Raw genomic sequence first — 22688 nt, forward strand, 5'->3', positions numbered from 1 at the left:
ATACCTTTTTTTTTTTTTTTTTTCCAGTATGAAACAAGGGTAAGCAACCAGGGGATACAAATAAAAGTAGGAAAAAGCACTTCAGCTTTAGCAGGCATTGATCTCCAAGCACTGGCAGCTTAGGTACTGTTGGATTTATATAGATGCTGTTACTGAAAGTTTTGGAAACACTTGAAAGAGTTCAGAGGAAGTGAAGTAAGTCTGCAGGTTTTGAGCAGATCCTCCCAAGTGTGAGGGACTGTTTAGAAGGTACTGCAATGTGAATTTAAAATTCTGATGAGGTCGATACTATAACATAGTTTGGGGGCAATAGTCTGTTAATACTGAAACAGGGATGACTGCTTGGATGCTTGGTGTCGTTTAAATGACTGTGGCATGCATTGGTGAATTCTGTGATGCCGTGTAACCTTGTTATGTCAGCTCATGACCTTGTAATTTCTTTCTGGGGAGTGGACCATAATTTATATATTACTATGTTTAATCAAGGTTATGGCTTTGAGTGCCAGCAGTCAGTGGTAGCAGACAAGGGGGAGAATCCGGGCTCTGACCTGTAAAATAGCCACTCACATAGGCTGCATCTCCTGTACAGATTAAGTTGCCAGCAGATGTGACTTGCTGAATTTCAGCTGACCTGGCCAAAGATGCCCCGGAGAGGACACTTGTGAAGAGGATTCCTATCGGTGTGCTGTAGACAGCAACTGCCATCTCCTCTACGAGTTTTTTGATCAAGGTGTACCCTATTTCAAAGGTAGCAGTTAAATTCACTTACCAGTGCAATAATGCTGCAGTCTTTCATCTTACTCTGGTGAAAAACATTAGTTTGACTGCTCTTAATCTCACTGAAAACTAAATAGTTAACCACAGCTTGGTTAGCTAACTAGTGGTTATGAATCCTTGCCTGCTGCCGACTCTGAATGACCCTATCATCCTATACTTTGCTGCTGGTAACTATGAAGACTTCTTTCACAAGGGTGATTTCAGAGCAGTACGTTGTTGCCACTTTAAGAGTTATCAATGGTGGGGCCTTGCCTGGGGGTTGTGAGCTGGGCCAGGGCTGAACAGCCTGAAAACATGTAACTTTTCCGTTAGTTTTGTCTAACCTGGCAGTCATTCTTGTGTTATTATGAAGAAATCAAAAAGCCCTGCATCTTCAGATCTGCTTAAGCTACTGGAGAGCTACACCTTCAAAGTTAGGGAGGTCTTGTTCATTCACAGCAAGTAAGTTAAAACAGTATTAAGTCAATAAAGATTAGGTGGCAATGCTGTATAACGAATAATGCTTGGTCTGGGCATGCATATGTTGAGTACTACATCTTCTATAGTCAATTCATGGGAGAAAGCAGTGATTGTGCACATATGGTATCTTCCTGTTCTTAACATCACCCTTGAAGAAGTTTGATTACTGGGAACTGTCATACTTACTGGTCTGCTACTGACTGTCCAGAGCAAAGAGAACATCACAGTGATGAAGACCAAGATACCAAATAGAGTTTTTAGACCAGTGTCAGCTGAGTGGGTGGATAGAAACCCTGAAGTACTATGCCTTGACCTCAGAAGAGTTCAGAGTCAAAAATGCTGTACAGGTTATGAATTGGAGAAATATGTGGCCAGTCCATGATGATAAATGCAGTTGTGCAGGGCTCTGGGGGAAGAAATGAGCACTGTCTTAGTCCCATTTAGTGTGAGCTGACAACTTAGGCCTGACAAAAATGTCAGACTGAGCCTGTTCTTTCAACATAAGGAGACAGATCCTGAGCAGAGACATAGATCTGAGTAGTCGGTGCAGTGATGGGAACTGAACTTGTTTTGCAGGTGAGATCCCTGAGACAAGATACAGAGAAAAGAGAGACCTGTGAATAGAGAGAGCACTGATGCAGGAGAGTCCTGAGAAGGAATTTCCATGATGGGAACAATACGAAAAGATTAGTAAGTAAGAGTAGTAAGTTAGTAAGAGTATGAGTGTCCTATCCTATTTCAAGAATAGGAAGATTGTCTGAAAAGGAAGATGGGGATGGAGTCTTTTCATTGAATATGGGGGCTGAAAATTTAGCTGGTGAGAGTTGATGTAATTGGAGTAAAAGTGCTACAACAACACTTAAGAGATGAAAAAGAAATGGCTGAAAAGGCACAGGTGTATTTTTTCCAATGATTTTGGTGGTAGGTGGGAAAAATAGAAGCATCTTTCTGCTGAAAAGAAGAATTAAAGCAAGCAAGTGAAGGCTAGAAAAGAGATTCAGAGAGAAATATTGGGGCTACCGGCAGTTGGACAGCGTGATGGGATCAAGGAGGATCTATGGGAGAAGAGCAAATGTTTTGTCTTTGCCCTACGTACCTTGCAGATCTTCCCTTGTTAAAGCTCTCTTATCTCTCATGCAGTGATAAATTTTTTCCTCTTGAGAGGAACTCAGGCTGAGGAAGCTTGAGGAATGGAGCAGCAGGTAAATGTGACTGGTAAATGTGACTCAAAATTCAACTTTCTCCAACTGAAGTGTTTAAATAGATTGAGGAGCTGGAAGAAGGATGTAATCCTGGCAAATGTCAAAAGACAAGGGAAAGAGATAAAGTTGGAGGTGATTCATGTGGATTTTAATATGGCAGAGGAGGGCAGAGAGTTCAAGGTAGTAGGAACTGCCACAGTATCAGTGAAAGTATGGGAGCATAGGGCTAAGGGTGAACAAATGTAAAATGTAATGTCCTCTCTACCACTTCAGAACAACCATATTAAGATTTGAGGAGCTTATGTCTCATACTGTAATACAACAGAGACAGGAATTTTTTTTTTTTAAGCAGTGCGCACTGAAAGAACAAATAAAATGAGGAACTCTTTTTGTGCTGGTGGGAGGAGCAACGAAAAATGTGAAATTAAGACAACAATAGCACGTATGAAAATTAGACTTGCTGGAAATATCTGCACAATATTACATAGTTCCTGCCTTCCTAGACTGGAGAGAGAAGTTGGAGATTTTTTTTTTTCCTTTTGCTTCACTATGGTTCTGTCACAAGTTGCTAGTGACTTAGAACAGTGACTTCTTTAGATTAAGCAGATCTGTGCTGTGTCTGTGTGTGGCAAGGAGTTCTCCGTACCATGTACAAGCAGACAATGTCTGTGCAGACTCTTTTCCTCCTACACAAATGCTGAGGGCATCTTGCTTGTTTTATGGTTGAAAAGGAGGCTTGTTCTGTGGCTTGGACTCAAAACAATGGATTATTTTTTTTTCTTTTCTGTTCTATTAACTGGAAAAAATACATAAAGCACAGCAGCTCTGAGTTAATTTCATTGAATTGCCAGAAGCCTTTGTGTATTCCAAATAAATATTTGGTAATTGTTTTACGGAATAATATTTTTTGGCCTGTAGTCAGAGTGCGTACAAGAGAAAGGATACAACCTCTTGATGAAAATGCCTCTCTTTTTAGGGTGCTATTTCTCTTTCACTCTTTTGAAATGAGAAAAATGATGACAGGAGAGTCTGAGGGATCAGGGATAACCTAATGGGACTGAGGAGGTAGTGAGTTTGAGAAGTGAACAGCCTGGACTCTCAACGGCAAAGTGAATGAGTGGTGGTTTCGTCTGGTTTTGGTTATTGTAATTAAACTGGTATGCTCAATTCTTCCATCCCTGCAGTGCTTGCATGCTCATTCCTTGTCCCCTGGGCATGTGCTCTGCCTTCCGCTGGCTTGCCATGCTGGTTGGGTGAGAGACAGCAGTTCCTACAAAGCCATGCACATAGTGGTAGTTGGGTGCATCCAGGTGGCCAGGGTGTTTTCATCTCCTCTGTTGTTCAGCCATTTAGTTGACTGCAGTACAGCTCCAGAGCCCACAGGCAGCCTGCATTGTGGGGCCAGCTGCCAGTACCTGCTGGCCCATGCCACAGTGGTCATCTGGAGTTGCCCAATAGACTCGGTGGTCTTGGGGCAAGAGAAGAAGATGGGAAGTGGCACAGCTCATGTGGGCTTTGTTTTCTTGGGGAACAAGGCTCCACATATGTAAAAGATGGTTTCTAAAATTCTCTATGGAGCATGGGCTTAGCTTAATTTTAAGCTCAAATCAAGTAAGCTGGTTTATGGCAAATCTACGCCTTAGGATGGTCATATCACTTGAAAGAACTTTGCTGTCTAACTGAACTGAAGGCTGCTGAGTTGCTACCTCTCACTGACTAAAAGCATAAACCCTATGATTTAAGGACTGACCATAGGTGGCAGTTTTTTGTTGTGTTGTTCTGTTGGGTTTTTTTTAAATTACTGGAATAGTTCTCTTCAGTTTGCCTACTTTAAGAGCTATTTTATTCAAAGCTGAGAAATAAATCAACTAAGATGCAGGAAGGCTTGCTTTCTTCTTCTAATAAGGGAGGAAAACTCCTGAATTTAAGATATTGTAGCCCAGAGACAGAGATCCATGTGAATCAGAGATTCTGCTTCATCAGAAGCAAATTACTAGTCCCATCTCTATGCTGAAAACCATGGTTTAGTAAAAATCAAAACTTTCATTTGAGTTTCCAGGTGCCTGTCACGTGTACCTACCCACAGTGATTTTACAGGATTTTTGCTTTTACGTGGGCATCACACAAACACCAGAAGACATTATTTTGTGATGTCACAAGATCACATGTTTTTTCTTGACATAAACTTGAATGAATGCACAGATGTATCTTTGCTTAAATCTAGATAAGGATAGTACCTTTGCAGTTTAAAAGGTGCCAGATAAAGAATATGTTCAACGGGTTTTCCAAATCATGCTGAATTTCACTTACTCTGTAGGAAAACCACTGGCACAAGCACAGTATTAACCTTGATTACTTTAAATTTGGGGGGTGGTTGTGGTCTGCTTCTTGTTTTCACCATGCGTAAGCCTTGTGGTACAAAAAAATTATACTACTCTCATGCTTCTGAACTATATCTGAGTGATTATTTATGAGGTCTTGCACATGAAGGCCTTGAAACATGCCAGAGAAGAGAATTCTGGCTTAGCTGGAAGCCAGAAAGCTTTCTGGAGGTGAGCTTTTGTTCCACCTGCAGCTGAAAAAACTGGAGATAGGAAACAAGATGTGAGCCGTAGAGGAAACTGAATAATAGCTGGATCCAAGATGTTAGTTCCTCTGATGGAGCTTATTTATTACAGTGTCTGCTGGCAGCAAGTAGGAAAGAGTTTTAAACTCATCATTTGCACCATAGAATTGACTTCCACAAACTGTTGTAGAGGAAACATCTGTGGATGGAAAACATCCTGTAACAGATAATACAAGGAAAGAGAAGTGAACTGGCCTGGTTTGTATGTGGTTTTATTGCAGTTATAACACGATGTCTGTGCACTTGATGTAGGAGTTATTGATGTCTCGTCTTTTCCACTTACAAGCAATGTGATACGAACAGTTACCACTTCAACTTCCCGATTCTCCAAACAGCACTGATGCCGCTTCTTCTCCTTCTTTCTTCTCTTTACCTTTCCTATGCAGTCAAAGTATCAGCAGTAGAAGTCAACACACCGGAGGAGATGTTTGTGGAGAATGGGACAGACGCAAAGCTTCCATGCACATTTACATCCGTGGAAGTGATCAGCAGCGCAGCATCTGTTTCTTGGAGTTTTCAACCAGAGGGAGCCGCAACTCGTATCTCAGTAAGGAATGGCTGTAGGGGAACCAACCTGGGAGGGGAGGCTGTGATAACTGTGCAGAAGTCTTCTGCTTGGTTCTGAGGAGCAAGCAGATATGGATTGGGGCTTCCTTCCATATCTCTTGTCTCCATCACTGTGATTTTAGGGGAACTTTTAGAGTTTTTTAAAAGTATTGCTATATGCTAGATCTCTGCAAAGGCTGGAGCATGCAGCAGCTGTAAAATATACTAGTACTTGGAAGAGAGGGCTGTTGGTGTGGTAGCAGTATTTCTGAAGTAGATGTGCATCTAGAAATCTTCTAAGTTCTATATTCTTGTGCACTTGAAATGAGCTGCAGAGCTGTGCACTGAATGATAGTGGTCACAGAATTTAAATTTCCATATTACAGTGTTACATTGTGTGTTGTGCATGTTGCTTATTTTCTGCTTGTGTACTGTTTAGCCTCTGTTTGAAAGGGCTTAAAATAAGACCAGTCTCCCTGTTTTCAGAACAGAATTCAATTGCTCAAATCAGTAAGTAGTTACATATTCATAATGAGTTATTTGACAAGTAAAAAAATCAGTCTAGCAAGCAACTTAGGCTAATAATAATTGCCATCACACGTTTCCTGTATGTTGAGCCCTAGTTTGCTCAGATCCTCTGGGTATGAACCTTCAAGTAAGTGGCCTCAGTAGGTTGTTAGCTGTCTTCCTCTGTCACATAAGATGTGTGCATTGGACTCTGAGCTCTGTGACATTTCTGCTTATCTCCTATTCTTTGCCCTGAGCCAGAATTTGGAGGAGGCAGAACAAGGGACTCTGGGGCAACAGGGAAGGTGCGGGGACAACAGGTTGCTCAGCTTGTTGATGTTTGTCTCCTTCCCTCTGCTGCAGACATGAGGTTGTTTAAACTCTAGAAGCCCTTCAATGCTCAGAATAGAGATGATTCAAAACAGTATATGAGCATCTTGCTCAATATATAGAGCTCTAAAGAATCAGCTTCTGAACTCTCAGTGAATAAATATTTAGTTTTGAAACAGGAGCTCTTCTCTTTGGGAAGCCAAAGCAACTGCTGGGCAAAAGCTTAAGGAAGTAGGGCATATTTCCTGTCAATGTTGAACAGGATGGGTGAAAAGAAGCCATCTGTTTGTATGTTTTCCTCTCTCCATAGAAAAATCTACCATACATCCTGTTTTGCCATTCCCTTTCTGCATCACTGTCCACACTCCTTATTGTAGAAATACAACTTCAAGACGTAACATTTTTTTTGGAAGTGAAGTCAATTCAGACATTCTACCTGGATGTAGTTATCAGGACAACTGAGGAAAAAACAAATCATCTTTGAGCAGAAGTGACCCAGCATGATCTGATGTTCCCTCTTTCTTTTGAGGAGCTGAGGAATGTGTAGAGGGAAGATTTTTTTATGAACCCAAGTCAAGTCAATTACATGGCTGGGTGGGCATTAATTTGAAAAATGAGTCTTATCTTCAGCTTATGTCTGAGGTAAGTCCATGCTTCTCTTGGAGAAGATGGTCCTAACCCCTGGCAATTTTTTGGCTAGGTGGTGAGGGTGACTTGACTGAAAACTTCCCCTGCTTGTCCCCTTCCCCCTCCACATGCCCAGTTATAAAGACATCTCTGCATGAATGAAACATCTGATGACAGCAAAGTTTAACAATCGGCTTAAACCACTCTAAACCCATCAGCTTTAGGTTTCAAAAGAAATCTCATGTTAAATCACTTAATCATAGGCATGGAGTGACTTGAGTCACTTGGCTTGTGTTTCAGGATGTATTTTACTTTGTGATTTCTCCTGCCCCAGGTGAGGACACCTAGAGAGCTAAGGGATCTGCCTCTTGCCTTCTAGACTTCCAGTTGGATGACTCCCCCTGTGCACAGGGGTGTGGTAATGCAGTGCCTCTGTGCTAAAGGTTATAATCCAGCTGGAAATGCTGCAGACTGATGCAGATTTCCTCTGAAATGTTGACAGATGACTGTGTGCTAGCAGACTCCCTATCAGATGAGATGGGTTGTTGGATTTATACTAGCCTGTAGACAACAATTAAGTGTCAGATTGACTGCAGCACAACAGATGGTCATGTGCACATACCTGATTTGGGTCAGGTTTGTGCTGCCAAATGATCAGATATTCAGAGTGTGGGTCTGATGTTGGAATGGCAAGCCTCAGATCAAGGGTAGGAACAGGAGAAGAGATGGGAGATGACTTGAATAGCTTGTAGCCAGTCTGTTCTGTGGCACAGAGACTGCTTCATAAAAAAAGGATGTAGAAAGAGGAAGCTGGAATATTGTCTTAAATTTCTTTAACCTTGCTCTGCAGACTGAACTAAAGAGAGTTTGAGTTGATTCTTGGTTGAGTTAACGCTGTTTCTCCCTCCTTCAGAATGTGAAATTAAGAATGAACGTGCCTCTGCAATACAGCTTTGATCCCTGTCTTAGGGTTAATGACCAGTGTTCAAACATCCTATATATTTGAAAGCAGAGTTGTCCTGTTGAGGTCTATGCACTTCTGCTGTAAATTTCAATTTTGGTGAGGTATAGTGAGAAAATATGCAGTTCCACCTCAGACTGTATGAAATAGTTTCATTTTTCAAGGATTTTTGGTCATGTCTAGGGAGTGCAGGGCCAATGTGCAATTTAGTCACCTAAAAACTTGGAAACAATTATATTTAGTCACTGTGAAGGTTTCTGGAAAACAGCTAGGTACACTCTAAATTGCTCTTGGGATTTTTTGGGGGGTGAAGGGAAGGAGGGTACTGTGTGTTCTCAGCTGTGCTGTAGTTATAAGTAACACATAGCAAAACATGAGATAGGAAACTTGGTATCCTTTTCCTACTAGGATGCAGAAGGCTTCCTGTGACTGAAAGAGAGATGGCTGTGATCCAGAACTGTTCTATCCTTTGATTATTCCCAGGTTACCAGCCTTTTTCTCTTTTACCCACCTCCTTGTCTGCAAAACTCCATGTTCCCAAAAACAGGGGAAAAAACCCTAAACAATCCAACCAAAACAAAAGACCCACAGAGAACTGAAACTTGAAGTCTGTCACGATAGTATGATTGAGGTATAAGCCATAGCATGGTTACGTGATCAAGAAGCAACAAGCCAGACTAAAGCCATGAGGCAGGAGGAAAAACATCTCAAATACTAGCTGTGTATAATACAGTGGATTCTGGAAGAATGCTGTAATAGTGAGAGAAGTGTGGTAGCTCTGTATTCTCTAACTGGATTGTTCTTATATCCTCTTTTCCTTGACTACAGTTTTTCTATTACTTTAATGGAAAGCCATACCCTGGAAAGGACATACCATTTAAAGACAGGATCACTTGGGCTGGAGATCTGAACAAGAAAGATGCTTCTATCAGTATATCAAACATGCAGTTCCGGGACAACGGCACTTACATTTGTGATGTCAAGAACCCACCTGACATTGTTGTCAAACCAGGAGAAATCCGAGTTAGAGTTGTGGAGAAAGGTATTCACCCTATATGATTTATTTTCTTTCTGTTCCACCCCCTCCTCCCCCTTCTGTGTCTATATCACTTTTCTTGGGGGTGGGGGAGTAGCCTGGAGTGAATAACTGTCTTTTTAATTGTCTTCTTCCAGGTCCTAATAATTGAATTTATAATCTGTCAGCTGTTTAAAACACTAAATGTCATACCCTTTTCCTCTCTACCCACTGATTCCTGTGCTTTTAACAAGTATTAGCAAAAGCTGATGGAAACCTTGATGAAAACCCATCTTATTTCAAAGTGTTATGATTTTTTTTGTATTATGGTATGTGAAGAGTTAGGATGACTTTTGAAATCTGGGGAGCAAGGAGAGAAAGTGGCAGACCCTTCTTTCTGGGACCCAACCAGTATATATACTGGAAAACAAAACGAATAACTGGCCCAAGCATGTACTGACAGACAGCAAAACGCTGCTCTCTTCGATGCGAAGGTGTTTATTTTGGATGTGTGTTCAGGCTCTTTTACTCAGATGTTCTTACAGTATCTATGGTGACCCTTATAAACTGCAAGGGCTGGCTACTTGCAGTCATTTAAAGCTTCTGATTAGCATTTGGCAACAATAACCACAGTTCAAGAGCACTTACATTCTGTATATCAATTTGGCTCTTCATTTCCCTTGGCCATTCGAAACATTTGGTTGTTCTAGCTAAGTTGGAGGTCAGCCAAAGTGGGACTGTTCCTAAAATGAAATGGTTCTTTCGGTGATCAGATTTCCAAATTTATAATTTAATAATGACAAGAATAAATGTTGAATTCATAAATGTCAGTGCCAATACAGCTATTCCATTAGATTTTAATACGTTAGGGAAGATACCTGTGTGCAAGCTCCAGTTAGAATGATACTGCTGCTATAACAGGTGTGTACCCCTGCTCACGAGGTCATTCCTTGTACTTTTGTAGCCAAGGTCTATGTCTGACCCTTCTCTTCACAGAGCAGTTTGAATTGGATGGGACCTCCGGAGGTGCCGCCATGACTTAGAACTTCCTGTTTCTGGGAAGTTTGAAGTCTATATAAAATAGGGTCAGTTTATTTTCTTACAATGTGTTGATAGTCTCTATGAAGAAGCAGTAAAGCAACTGCTGGTTTGGCAAAGTCAGGCTGTCTGAGCAAAGCCTCTTCAGATTTTAACGCAGGTTAAGCAAATCAAGACTGACTTCAGTACACTAATTCAGCTGATATTTTTTAACAGACTTGCATGCCGGCTTCCCCATAGGTGGAGCATCTGGACAAGAGAATCTCACTCTTTCTGAAGGGAACCCTGTATTTGGCAATATACTTCTCATCATCAGAAAAATGCTGCAACAATTTTCTTCAAATTCTTAGGAAGACCTTGAAAACAGGTTTTCAAGCTCTAGCTGTAATGCTATCTTGCATTCTGACTTTACTGAGAAGTACTGCTCCTGTAATAGGTTGTAACTCATCCTGAACTGAGCTGGAGACATTTTTTCAATTGAAATAAATACATGTTGACTCTTGTGCATATTTATATATATATATTTTACTACGTATTCATTTAATTGTTCTGAATCATATGTCTGGTGTTGTAAACTCTTCAAAGCCACATACATACTTTACACATTTAAATGATCTCATAGATGCTTGGTTAGCCTTACATTTTGAATTAAAAATTTAATAAGTTCTGGGGTGGCTTAACTGTTTAAAATTGCCAAGCCAAGCTAACTCAGCTGATTTTCACTGCAGTATCTACATAGTGCTCCAACAGCTCCATCAACTACATTGGAAGAATCCTACTAACAGGAATGAGAAACAAGACTGTTCTTTCGCTAGTGCATCTAAATCTGGAAAGGGCTACTTTTCAAATCCCAAATGACAGAAATTTGTAGGGAACTCCAAGTCCTTACGTTAGGCTGCCACTATTTGTAATAGGAAGCTACTTAACACTGTGTTCAAGGCAGCTTGTGTTACCGGGAGGTAGTCCATCTTTGATCTGAATTCTCATCGTGGAAAAAATTAGAATTGTCATATGAAAACATTAGCAGCAATGGAAAACTTTAGTTTTATCAAGTACCTTCAATATTTGATAAAACTGATACTAACACACTTCGAGCAAAAATGGAAGTTGCTTTTAATTACAGTGATATTTAGTGAAAAGTATTCTTTGAAAGGCTGGATTTTTGGCTTGTGTTAAGTTGTTAACCTAAAAGTTAGTTTTCAGGGCTGGTGTTTGGTTGTGTAGCTGGGACTGTCTGTTACAATGAAGTCATTGGCTGCTCTGCAAGTAGTTATGAGGAATTAACGTAACAGTGGAATGCTGCAAAATATAAGAAAAACTAGGGGGAAGCATTCTTCAAGTGAACTATGTGGTCGTAAAACTGTGTGAGCTTTTCTATAGTCTGTTGAACTATGTTCTGAGAGACAATAAAGCCAGACTCTGTTTCACATGCAAACAGTTGCATTTTTTATGTGGTCTTAAAAACCTCTGTCAACAAAACATAACTGCTGTCCTTTGCTCAAATTCAACCAACCAAAAAGCCCCTCCTGATTCAAAGAAATCTATCAGATTAGAAAACCATCAGATTAGAGCCAAAGTTTTAATATCACGCTTGCAACAGACACTCTGCACTATAGTTTTGGGTTGCTGCTCACTTTCTTGCTCTGAAAAAGTGTGTATGTGGGGTTTCTTGGAAAGGTGAAAAAGCACAGAAACTCAGGAACTCCTACTTCTTATCTGTCTCAAAATAAATTTGTTTATCTTTGCATGGGGGTCAAACACAGTCTTAGTCTTCTGTACCTGAAAAGTATTACCGTTTGTAGGACTCTGTTAATAGTAGATGGATATCTGGGCTACCAAGAGGTTCTGGAAAAAAGGGATGTCTTCATCTTTAATTTCTTACTAAGGCTCTGAATTGCCATGTTGTTATGAATTGCCATCTAACACTGGAGAGCTAGGAAAGCTGCTGATGTAATAGTTGGCCAAATGATGGTATGCTAAGTGAAATGGCTAGAGATCAGGTAACCCTTCCCCTGATAGTTGCTGAACTCAAAACAAACATTACTAAATGTAAGCCCTGTTTTCTTAGTATGATGCCCCTGCTTCAGGGTGCTATGTTGTGCTGCTCCCTTCTACATAAGTATGTTGAAATGGGTTTGGTCTACAGACTGCAAGCTTTCTGGGATTGCTTTGTATAAGCACGGCCTGTAGTCCTCGCTGGAATGAGTTCCAGCAAAGTGTGGCTAAGAAGGGAAACTAAGATGATTAAGAGACTGAACCACCTTTCATACAAGGAGAAGCTGAGAAAGCTGGGGTTGTCTAGTCTGCAAAAGAGAAGAAAGGCTCAGGGGGATCCTCTCAGCAAGTGTTTATATACACTGACAGGATCTAAAGAAGACTGAGCCAGGCTCTTCAGTGGTGCTAGTGACAGGACAAGAGACATTGGGTATAAGTCAAAACATGGGAAATTCTGTCTGAACGTTAGAAACCACTTTTTTTTTGCTGTGGTTTAACACTGGAATATGTTGTCCAAATTGATTATGGAGTCTTCTATCCTTGGTGATAGTCAAAACCAGACAGGGTATTGAGCAAACTGTGCTAGTTGACCCTGCTTGAGCGGTGGGGTTGGTCTAGGCAATCTCAAGACATCCCTTCCAACCTCAACAATGCAGGTGTCTGAGAAAGATTTTTCTATGTAAGATGTTTTACCTGTTGGACCTTGCACTGAATCACTGGTATTTAGTGCAAGTAGCTAGTGTAGCATATAGTCTTGTGAGAAACCTTCTGGTCTGAGACGTTCCTTGCATTAAGCATGATGCAGGGGGAGGGATTTTGTTTCTTCCTGGGAAAAACTATAATGGTAGTCTGCGTGTTCTTAATCTTGTGATTTGTTCTCATTCTCTGATTGGCTTTTATTTCTGGCTGCTCTTTCTTGGCCTACCCTCTCCCAAAATTATATTGGGGAAAATGTGAGTAAAGCAATACTGTGTTCCTGTAAGTGTATTTCTAATATTGTGCAATGATCCTGACTTAAGACAGGCAAGAATGGCTCTACAGAAATGTATAGAGATGTATTATGAGACACCGGAATCATATATAAACAATCTTAAGAGTCATCATGGGTAGTAACTGGGCTGTCTGCTGCATGCTACCCAGAGAACACCCAGCCTTCAGTGCTCTTAGTCGGTTAGCAATGCGCTACGTTCAGATCTGCTTTCAAGTGTGCCTGCCTTTTCCTGTTGACCTTGCTGGGAATTGCCAGATACAAAATAAGAGAGGGTTGTCCTCATTGTCACTTGTGTTCCCTGACATATAAAAATTCTTGGTTCAAAATAAACTCTCTTCTAAAGGACAGTGACATTAAGAACACTCTTGGTGTGTGCTCCATTTATATGTTATTTTGCTGGCTGCCTGCTCTCACTACCACTTAGGCTGCATGTTATAATTCCTGGGTATTACGTTAGTGCCTTCTGCTCTAAACAAATCCAAGGTCAAGAGTATTTGTGGCTTGAACTTCTGTTAATCAGGGAATGCAGAAGAGTTGAATGTTTTCTCCCTTCTCTCCCCAGACAGCCTGCCTGCGTTCCCTATTGCCATGGTGGCAGGGATAGTCATCGGTACGGTTACAGGTCTCTCACCGCTCATCTCTATTGTCGTGTGTCTTGTCATCAGAAAGAACAACTCTAAAAAACGATACTCTGGGTAAGAGATCTCCCTCCTCACCTGTGGATGATGTGAGGAACAGCAGCAGGATCAGAGGGGAGGGCTTGTTTCAGCCGAGTCTGGGCAACCATGGCTAGAGATAGAGTATGTCCATGTGGAACACTGGTCATCTGCCTATAATGATTATCTTTGTACTATGCTTGAAAAGACCTATTGACCATGAGTTGCACCCAAAAATCACTATATGTTGGAGTTGGTCCCCAGCCACAAGTGTATATGCCCTTTGAACGTTTAATTCAAGATCCCCTCACTCTGGTCTGTTCCCCTTCCCTTTCCTCCTGCTCTGCCTCCCCCTGCCATCCCCCATCCCCAAAGAAAAGTGCCACACATGCACTTTTAAGGAATGCTCAGTGTTGAGATTAAGACTGGATTTTTCAGTTACCAGTGTCTGGCTTCTGAGCCTGGAGTATACTTGCCAAAACCCCATTCATCACCACACTTCAAAGTAAAGAAGGAGTATCCACTCTGCATCCATTCTCCTACACTGTCTGCTTTTTGTTAACTGTTACCAACCCTGCAAGGTTTTTAGTGTTAGGAGGATAACTCCGAAGTGAAGCACAGATCTTTGAGTGGACATAGGAAAAAGCAACAAGAACTAACAAAGGCAGATTTGAGTCCTGTGGTGATGGAGCTTGGTGCTGGTGCGGGAAGCCCTTCCTCTTGTCTCCTCTCTAATTAGCTGGTAACTTGCTTCTATAAGAAAGAACAAAAATTACATATGTAGTCTTAGAAATAAACCCCAAACCTATAACTTTCTTTTGTTCTTTTCCCGACAAATGTTCCTGCTTCCTACAGGTTCTTTGGGTTGCCTGTGGGATAAAAGAGAATAACTCCAAAAATAAACTTGTGGGGATTTCTAAATTAAACTTGGCCCTGTCCTTTTCCCAGTTTGGAGAGCTTAGAGAAAGTGAGTTGGCTGTTGCCCAATGGTAAGGCTAAATATAGCAAAGGTGGCTGTGTGTGCTGAAAATTGTGTGGAAAGCCTGGTTTTCCCTTTCTGCATGTGCCCTTCCCCTAAGAACTGAAAAGAAGCCTGCAGTGTCCTGCACCAGCAGTGCGCGTGAGGTGGTCCACTTGCCTTGCTTCCCAGTTACCTGCTCTACAGTGTATTCCTGCTGAAGGACACATGCTGGTGCAGAGCCTGGAGCAGTAGTTCATGCATTGTAATTTCTTGTAGTAGATTTAACTACTCTCTCGGGAAAGTAATCTCTGAAGTTTAAATACTGCTTTCGCTGACCATGCCAGCTCTGCATGACATGTAAAGAGAAATCAAGTGTGCTGTGACCTCCTCCAAGCTTACGGACTATCTTCTACATGATGCTAACCCAGTGTGTGGTGGTGGTGGTGGTGAGATGCACTTGCTCTTAGATAACCATTCTGCCTTGAACTGAGGTGGGCTGGGGCACTGCGCGGCATCTGGAACCCTTGCATGGCCACGGTCTCCATTCATGCTCTGACTTTGGTATTTTGTTTTGTTTTGTTTTGTTTTTTTCTTTCTGCCTTGGTGTGCTGGGATCGGATCCTGCTTACGTTCCTCTCCTTACAGAGATCCTGATATAGACGCCAGATTGGGAATGTAACAGGGCTGGGTCTTCTCTTCCAGTCCCACTAGACACCATGGTAACTAATCAAATTGGTGATTGCTGTTAATACTTGTGTGTATGTGTACACATTTCCTCTTCCTTTGCTGACTAACCAGCTAGCTCTCTACTAACATAACTTCACTGTAATTTGTGCTGGAATCTGTTGGCAAAGGGATGATGCATTTCAGTGGGTGCTTGGGTTTCATTGTCTCATGTCTAACTGGGGTGGGATTGCTGCTTCTGCCCAGTGGTGTCCCTCCATCTCTTCCAACAGTGAACTTGCCAGTGCATTGACTAAAGCACAGGAAATTCAGAGCCCTTTCTGTGTCAAAATAAGTAGTAAATTCCCTATAAGTGTTCCATTGGCTCAGACAGTTTGTGTGTTTGAAAACTTGCAGTGATCTAAGTGCGTTAGTTGCTTAAGGCTGCATTATGACTTTTAGATAGTGTAGTTCTGAATAATTTTGTGAATAAATTAAACAATTCATGATTACATCATTTTGGTAACAGAAGGGCTGCTTTGTCTCTGTTTGAGACAGTAGAAGCCCCTTGCCATGATGGCTGGGGACAGTATTTTTATTTTCTTACTGCTGTATGTGTGAGGAGCTAAGTCTTCTATGGTTAGGCTTACCACAGGATAAAAAATTATTTCCCTGTGAGGAGGTGGTCTGCTTAATGTCACTGTCCTCGTTTGCTTGTATTCTGTATTGCTTTGTACACTGTCTGTCTCAAAAATGGTGGGGAAAGAATGCCCAGTGGTTAGAGGGTTGTGGTAGCAAAGGGAACTCCTGTATCTGCTGTTGAGGAGGTGGTTAGTTTTCTTTCCTGGGTGCTTGGGTATGAAGAGGTAGACCTAGCATTTAGAGACCATTACTGCATTACCCAGAAGCTACTGATGTTAAGTGTAAGGGCATTTACTCATATACTTAGCTCTGTGGTATTAATTTCTCTGTCTGCTTGTTTTCTTTTCAGTCCTGCTTTAAGCAGCTGGAGAAAAGCAAACAGTGAAAACTGGCAACCTTCTTTTAGGGGTGTTGGTTCTCACCATGAGACAGTTGTTTGAAAAACAAAATTTGCCTGAGTAGATATTTGAGTAGCTATATCAGGGCACATAGCTTACCTGTCATGTGTGACTCTTAAAGCAATTGTTCCAGACTAGTGTCTGTTGTGAGTGGGCAGAATTATTTTGGAGTTGTAGCCTAGCCAAAAGACAGTGAACTAATGTGGAGTTTGATAGGAAGTACTGTGCTGATATGGAGAGTTGGTGGCTCTTGAAAGTGCTTGCTTTAACTGTGGCACTGGTATAACATTTACCTCAGTGACTGGAACTATTTAGCTTACAGTTAGAAGATAATTGCTGTTTACCACTGTTAACTGAATCTGAAGCCTCAGTGGAGAACACACATATGGCTTTAGACAGGTGGGGTTGAATGGTAACATCTAGGGAATGGGGTTTGGAGGAGCTGCTGTGCTATGTTAATAGCTGTTCCTTCATGTTGCTTACCAGTGAGACTCTGGGAGGAAGGGTAGAGAAACGTCTGGGGAGAGATGGAGAATTATATGTGTTTATTTCAGAATCCATTATGTTCATTTTTACTTTGGCATAAACTGCCATATTCATCTTGCCATCACTCGTTTTTTGTTTTTGTTCTTTTTTTTTTTTTTTTTTTTTTTTTTCCTTTTTAAATTTCAGAAAAAAAAAAAAAAAAAAAAAAAAAAAAAAAAAGTTCTAGGAAAAATATTAAACCCATTTAGGAATAATTTTGATTCCTTCCCTCTTTTTTTTTTTTTTTTTTTTTTTTTTTTTTTTTTTTGTGTGTGCCTCTTGAACATTGTCGTGCAAACTCTGCTCTGCCACCTCGTCAGCTGCAGTACCTCTGAGAGCTTGATGTCACCGGTTAAGCAGGCTCCACAGAAGTCGCCCTCCGACACAGAGGGTCTGGTAAACACCGTGCCCGCCAGATCGCACCAGGTAAACTGCTTCCTGCTGCTTCCCAAAGCAGGATCCTCCTAGAGCGTGTGGGAGATGGTATGGAAAAGATAAAGGCAGGGTGGGACACAGGAATTGGGTGCTGTCTGTCAAGGTGATGGGGGCTGGGGTGTAAAAGTGTCTGCTCTGAGCAAGGGGTGGGCAGGAAGAGGGACTGGCGAACTCTTCCGTTAGCAGACTTAGTGCAATTGGAAGAATAGCATCTTGGTATTATGTGAGGTGGAATTTTTTGCCCTTTTTGTACTAATGTATAAAAAAAAAGATGGTTCTGATCTTGTGCGTTAACATACGCAAGCGAGAGTGAGAGCCTGGCAAGGAGTGGGCAGTTTAATGTAGAGACAACATCATTTACTAGATGTGTAGTCACCCCATAAACCTGCCTAATCTGTTCTGGGGTTGTAATGGGGAGGAATTTTACTTACTCTCTCATCACTGTGAAGGTGGATGCCCTGTGGCATGTTCTTCCTTCACAAGGAAATGAGCCAGCGCAGTGCAAACACCGAGTAGTGATGATCAGTTTGAAGATGGTTCTTGCTGCTGAGAGCTCTCCTCTGCTGAGCCACCCAGCTTTTGTGGCCTTCAAATTGCCACGCTTTGTCTTATGCTTGCTGCTGTTGGCAAAGTTCTGCTGAATTTGAAGGAAAAGGGTGACTCTTATCCGGGCTTAACATCCCGTGGAAAATTAGAAGGGAGAGGGCATGAGTCAGACGGGGATTCTGTGCAGTATATGATTACCTGTTAAGAGTGAACATGATTTCCTTATTTGTAAGCTGTGTCTTACGTCTTGATTTGTGTATTCCCAACAATTTTCCCATGGAGGTATCCTGAGTGAGCCCAAGTCCAAAATGGACTTTTTCTTAATTGGCCACCTTGTAGCAAGTGGCTGCAGAGTAGTGTGTGAACCGATGGGTTTCTAAATCAAAGTTAATACCCGATTTCTTAATTTCTCCCAACAAAATAATGGAGATATGCGTTAAGGTGTTAACGCTACAGAAAAAAAAATACAGTGCTGCCAATGAGCTAGATAAAGTTAAAGTTCCAGTCTGGTTTTGAAATGCATCTTATTCTTGGCAGATGCAGTATTTCCAGAGTTTTAGCACGTAGGCCCACAAAGCTACCTACTGGCTTCAGAGAACAGTTATTCTCTGAACATAAAGGCAACGTGCTGCAGCTATAAGATTTAAAAATAGTTTGGTTTTTGACTGAATGGGTCTCCAGTAGCATCAGGCTGCCTGTAAGGCCTAGATAAAGCTCATCTTTTCTAGTTCATGGTAGGGGCTCCTAGAATGGGTGAAAGAGGCAGGAGATTCCCACCTCCCTTTCTCCTCCTCCCACCCCCCCGAAAAAAAAGAAAAAAGCTTAGGTGTGGGACATATGTTGCAGTAGCTGTTGGAGTCAGCTCCCCTATGTCGAAAGACAAAGATGCTTTATCTAATTACTGTCATGGTATGAAGCAGTACATGCAAGTGCCTTGAGGGCTGCATGAGAGAACAGTTTTGCTGTTATGTGCTTACATCTTGAAAGCAGAAATACTTTCCTTTTCTCTGTAACGTTTTGGTGTGAAAACTTACTGTGTCCTCAGCCTTCTGTGTCCCCAGTGTTCTGGGGGACAGTGTACAGGAAGGAACATGTTAGAGTAAATCTAACTCAGAACTGGTGTGCTTTTGCCCTCTGTAGTCACTCCAGTCTGCTTATTCCTTGACAGAGTCCTCCAGGGTCTTCCCGCAGGTAAGTTCCTAAAGGAAAACACAAAGTGTAAACACTGCTGACCTCAAAGGAAAAACATGGGAAGTGGTTTTAGTTTTGTTTAGTTTTAGTTTAGATTTTTAATCTCCGTTGTTAGACAAGGAGACCTTTGCCTGGATTTTCATTCCTTGGCAAACGTTTGTAGCAGTAAGTGGTTCCTCTACCTTCTGTTAAGCATTTGTCTCATCTTTACAGAACAGAAAGTAAACAAATTTACTTTTCTTAAAAAAGATCAAAAATAAAATCAAGGCAGATCAGGTTTTGAACAGATGGTTTAAATCAGTGAGGAAACTAAATTTCAATTGATTACACTTATATTTTTAACTTCTAGACATTGTTTTGTTGTTTTTTGGTGTGTTTTTGGTTTTTTTTTAAAGGGTGCTATCAGCATGCAAAATAACATATTTGAAAACTAGGATCACGTATAAGTAAAACCTGATGTTTCTTGGTAATCAAGCAATCAGTTGTAGTATTCAAGCTTTTGAGCTGTTGTGTAGGTGGAATGCTTGTATTCAGGTTCCTGGTAGTTCCCAGAAGCTGTTGCAGGCTGCTTGCTGATTCAGGCACACTTTTGTGTCTTGGCTTGCCTGGAAATTACAGGCCAGTGGTTCAGAGAGTCAGTGCTGCGGGTAAACTATAAAGAAGCCCACAGGCCTTTACTGCCTTTGAGTTGGTAGGATGTGTAGGAGGTGGCTGAATGTTTCATGCTTCGCTGGTGAAGAAAAACTGTGAATACAAATACACAACCCCTGCCTCTGCAAGTTAGAAACAGTAATAGAGGTGTTCACTCTCCAAGAATGGTGTTAAAATTAAATTTATTAAGTGAAGTTTTTTTCATTTTGTTATTTATGCGTCAGTTTAAGAATCAGTGATGAAGTATGTCCATGTTGCTTCTCAGCTGAAAGTGCACTTGACCCTGCACTTCCTTTGTGTTTTGGGTGCAAGTTCATCAAAGTGTGGACCTTGCTTTCTGGAGTCCCCCATAGTGCTGAAAGTACACATCTGATTCTGCGCATGTTCAGTTGGTTCAATCAACTCCACTTGTTTTCACTGTGTCTTTCTTCCCAGCAGGTATGTTCTGTCCTGTCAAATTTGTATGTGGTGTTTCTTCTCCATGCCATCATTCTGTAGTGACTTGTATTCTTCCATGACTGTTCTTTGGATGAGTGAGAAAAGCATTTCCAGTGAAGGCAAGAACTCTGTGTGTTTCCCAGATGTATGTCTGTGTTTAGCTAGTAATCTGGGTTGCAGCAAGCAAACTGGAAGGCAGATGTGTATTGTCCCGAGAAGTGCTAACTCCAGGCTGGCTATCATTTATCTTTGTGCTTTGCAAGCAGCCAAGTATTCATTTCTAGGCAGGCTGAAGGACCACTCATCTTAAAGCATAACTTCCATAGAAGTGCATTTCTGATGTACAAAGCAATATGGTATAGAGCTCCTAAGCAGGTAGGGCTGTCAACGTAGAAGTGGGAAGGGCTAAAGCTACATTAATTTAAGCTCAGATTTCTGGCTTTGCTCCTTCTGGTTTAAGACATGCTTGAACAGTCTCAGTTCAGGGTTTGTTCCAGGCCTTAACTGGACCCCAGGATCCTGGGAAGGAACAGTTCATGGAGCTGGGAATCTTGACTTAAATTTGCTGGAGCTGGAATCTATGGTAGCAACATCTTTCAGAATCTAAAAAAATCTATTAGACCTATTAGGTGGTCTAACTTTGCAATTCCTATTTCTTTGCTGTAACTTGCAATTCATGACTCTGTGAACAAGCTTTGAGCGTGGTATTGGTGTGCCTGCCACTCTTTACCCTTTGGTTCTGAATGGAAAAATTGCAAGGCTTAGGGAAATGCTGGGTTTTATATGGCAGTGCTGGTCAGTCTTCTGGTTCTGAAGAGTCAGGATGAGTTTATTTGGGATTAGGTTAAAGTTCTGAATTTAGATTTTTAAAAAGATTTTAACTTGTGGAAGAAGAATCTTTACAAAGATTCAGATCACTGGAGGTATCAAATACTGGAAAAATGGCCCTGCTGCTGATTATAATCAGCTAGAAAATCAGTTGGCAGCAAATCAAATAGATGAATCATTATAATAGATCCTCCTTTTCTCTGTGTTAGCTAATCTACCACTTATTTAGATGACAGTGAACACATCCACACAATGGTAGCTCGGTTTGGATCAGGTGATCACACCAGCCAGTCTCTCCACCACCTCCTAACATGCTGGTTGCAGCAGAATAACTATATTTAACCTGGCATAAAATTAGAATAGTGATAATTGGCCCATCAGAATTACTTGAACAAAACTTGAACTGTCATAGTGAATACTTAGTTCCCTGGTAGATTTTTTAAAATATTTTTTTAGTCTGATAGGAGGTGCTCTTAAGCTGAATTTATCACACCCTGGACCTATGGTTCCAGGCAAATGAGAATTCCAAAATTGCTTACAAATAAACAAAGGTCACTTTGCATTGAAGTTTGTATAGGCACTGCACTCCAGTTGGAATTACTAATGTAATACTGATATAATCGTACTCAAATGGTTTGAGTTGGAAAGAACCTTAAAGATCATTGAGTTCCAACCCCCCTGCCATGGGCAGGGACACCTCCCACTAGAGCAGGTTGCTCAAAGCCCCATCCAGCCTGGCCTTGAACACCTCCAGGGATGGGGCATCCACAACTTCCCTGGGCAACCTGTTCCAGTGTCTCACCACCCTCACAGTAAATAATTTCTTTCTAGTATCTAATCTAAATCTCCCCTCTTTCAGTGTAAAACTGTTACCCCTTGTGCTATCACTACACTCCCTGACAAAGAGTCCCTCCCCATCTCTCCTGCAGGCCTCCTTCAGGTACTGGAAGGCTGCAATAAGGTCTCCCTGGAGCCTTCTCTTCTCCAGGCTGAACAACCCCAGCTCTCAGCCTGTCCTCATAGGAGAGGTGCTCCATCCCCCTGATCATCTTTGTGGCCCTCTGCTGGACCCGTTCCAACAGGTCCATGTCCTTCCTGTGCTGAGGACTCTAGAGCTGGATGCAGTACTCCAAGTGGAGTATATATAATGTTGGAGACCAGAACAACATGAGAGCCAACAGTGTAAAAAAAAACCACAACAAAAAGTGGCTCTAATGAGACTTTAAGTCTAGAATTTTCTGAGACATCAGTATCTCTTTTTTGAGCATTTCCTCAGTCTGTTATTTATATTCAGCATTTTATATCTGCTCACAAGCTTTCATCCTTCTGTCCATCTCCTTCCTCTTTTTCTTTATCACTTGGGAAGGGCTTTACCTGGTAGCTAGAAACTTTGGGTTTAAACTACCTCTGAAAGAGAATGAGGTATTTAGCAGATGCATGCTTTGCTATTGTGTTGTGGGGAAAACAGCTGTGCAGAAGTGTACCTATATAGTCCTTCAAAGACTCAATTTTCTGTACAGAAGGTGTCTTTTCATCTCTGGCCCCTAATTGCTTTGGAGGATGGATGGAAGGATTTCTGGGTCAGTTCCATAGAGATGTTTTCTAATTTGACAGGATACCAAAAGTACTGGGGAGAAGGAGATGCAAAAAATGCCTGTGAAGGCGACTTCTTCCTGGGAC

General features: G+C 41.5%; 1 protein-coding gene across 4 annotated transcripts in view; it reads left to right on the forward strand.

The window, feature by feature from the left end:
• MPZL1 (myelin protein zero-like 1) overlaps positions 1-22688 on the forward strand; it is a 44132-nt gene that overhangs the window by 17022 nt on the left and 4422 nt on the right. The window contains exons 2-6 of one of the 4 annotated variants that reach the window (XR_001412625.1): positions 5451-5611; positions 8864-9077; positions 13637-13769; positions 14679-15410; positions 17240-17345. Coding sequence is in view for 3 of the 4 variants with exons in the window: in XM_014947336.1 (XP_014802822.1) it covers positions 5451-5611; positions 8864-9077; positions 13637-13769; positions 17240-17345; positions 19041-19103 (677 nt within the window). In the remaining variant the exon portion in view is untranslated. Of the gene's footprint in view, positions 1-5450; positions 5612-8863; positions 9078-13636; positions 13770-14678; positions 15411-17239; positions 17346-19040; positions 19266-22688 lie in introns of those variants that run through there. The other 3 variants (XM_014947336.1, XM_014947335.1, XM_014947338.1) reach the window with 3 other exon arrangements.

Source organism: Calidris pugnax, unplaced genomic scaffold, assembly GCF_001431845.1.
Source record: "Calidris pugnax isolate Ruff unplaced genomic scaffold, ASM143184v1 scaffold95, whole genome shotgun sequence".
NCBI lineage: Eukaryota > Metazoa > Chordata > Aves > Charadriiformes > Scolopacidae > Calidris > Calidris pugnax.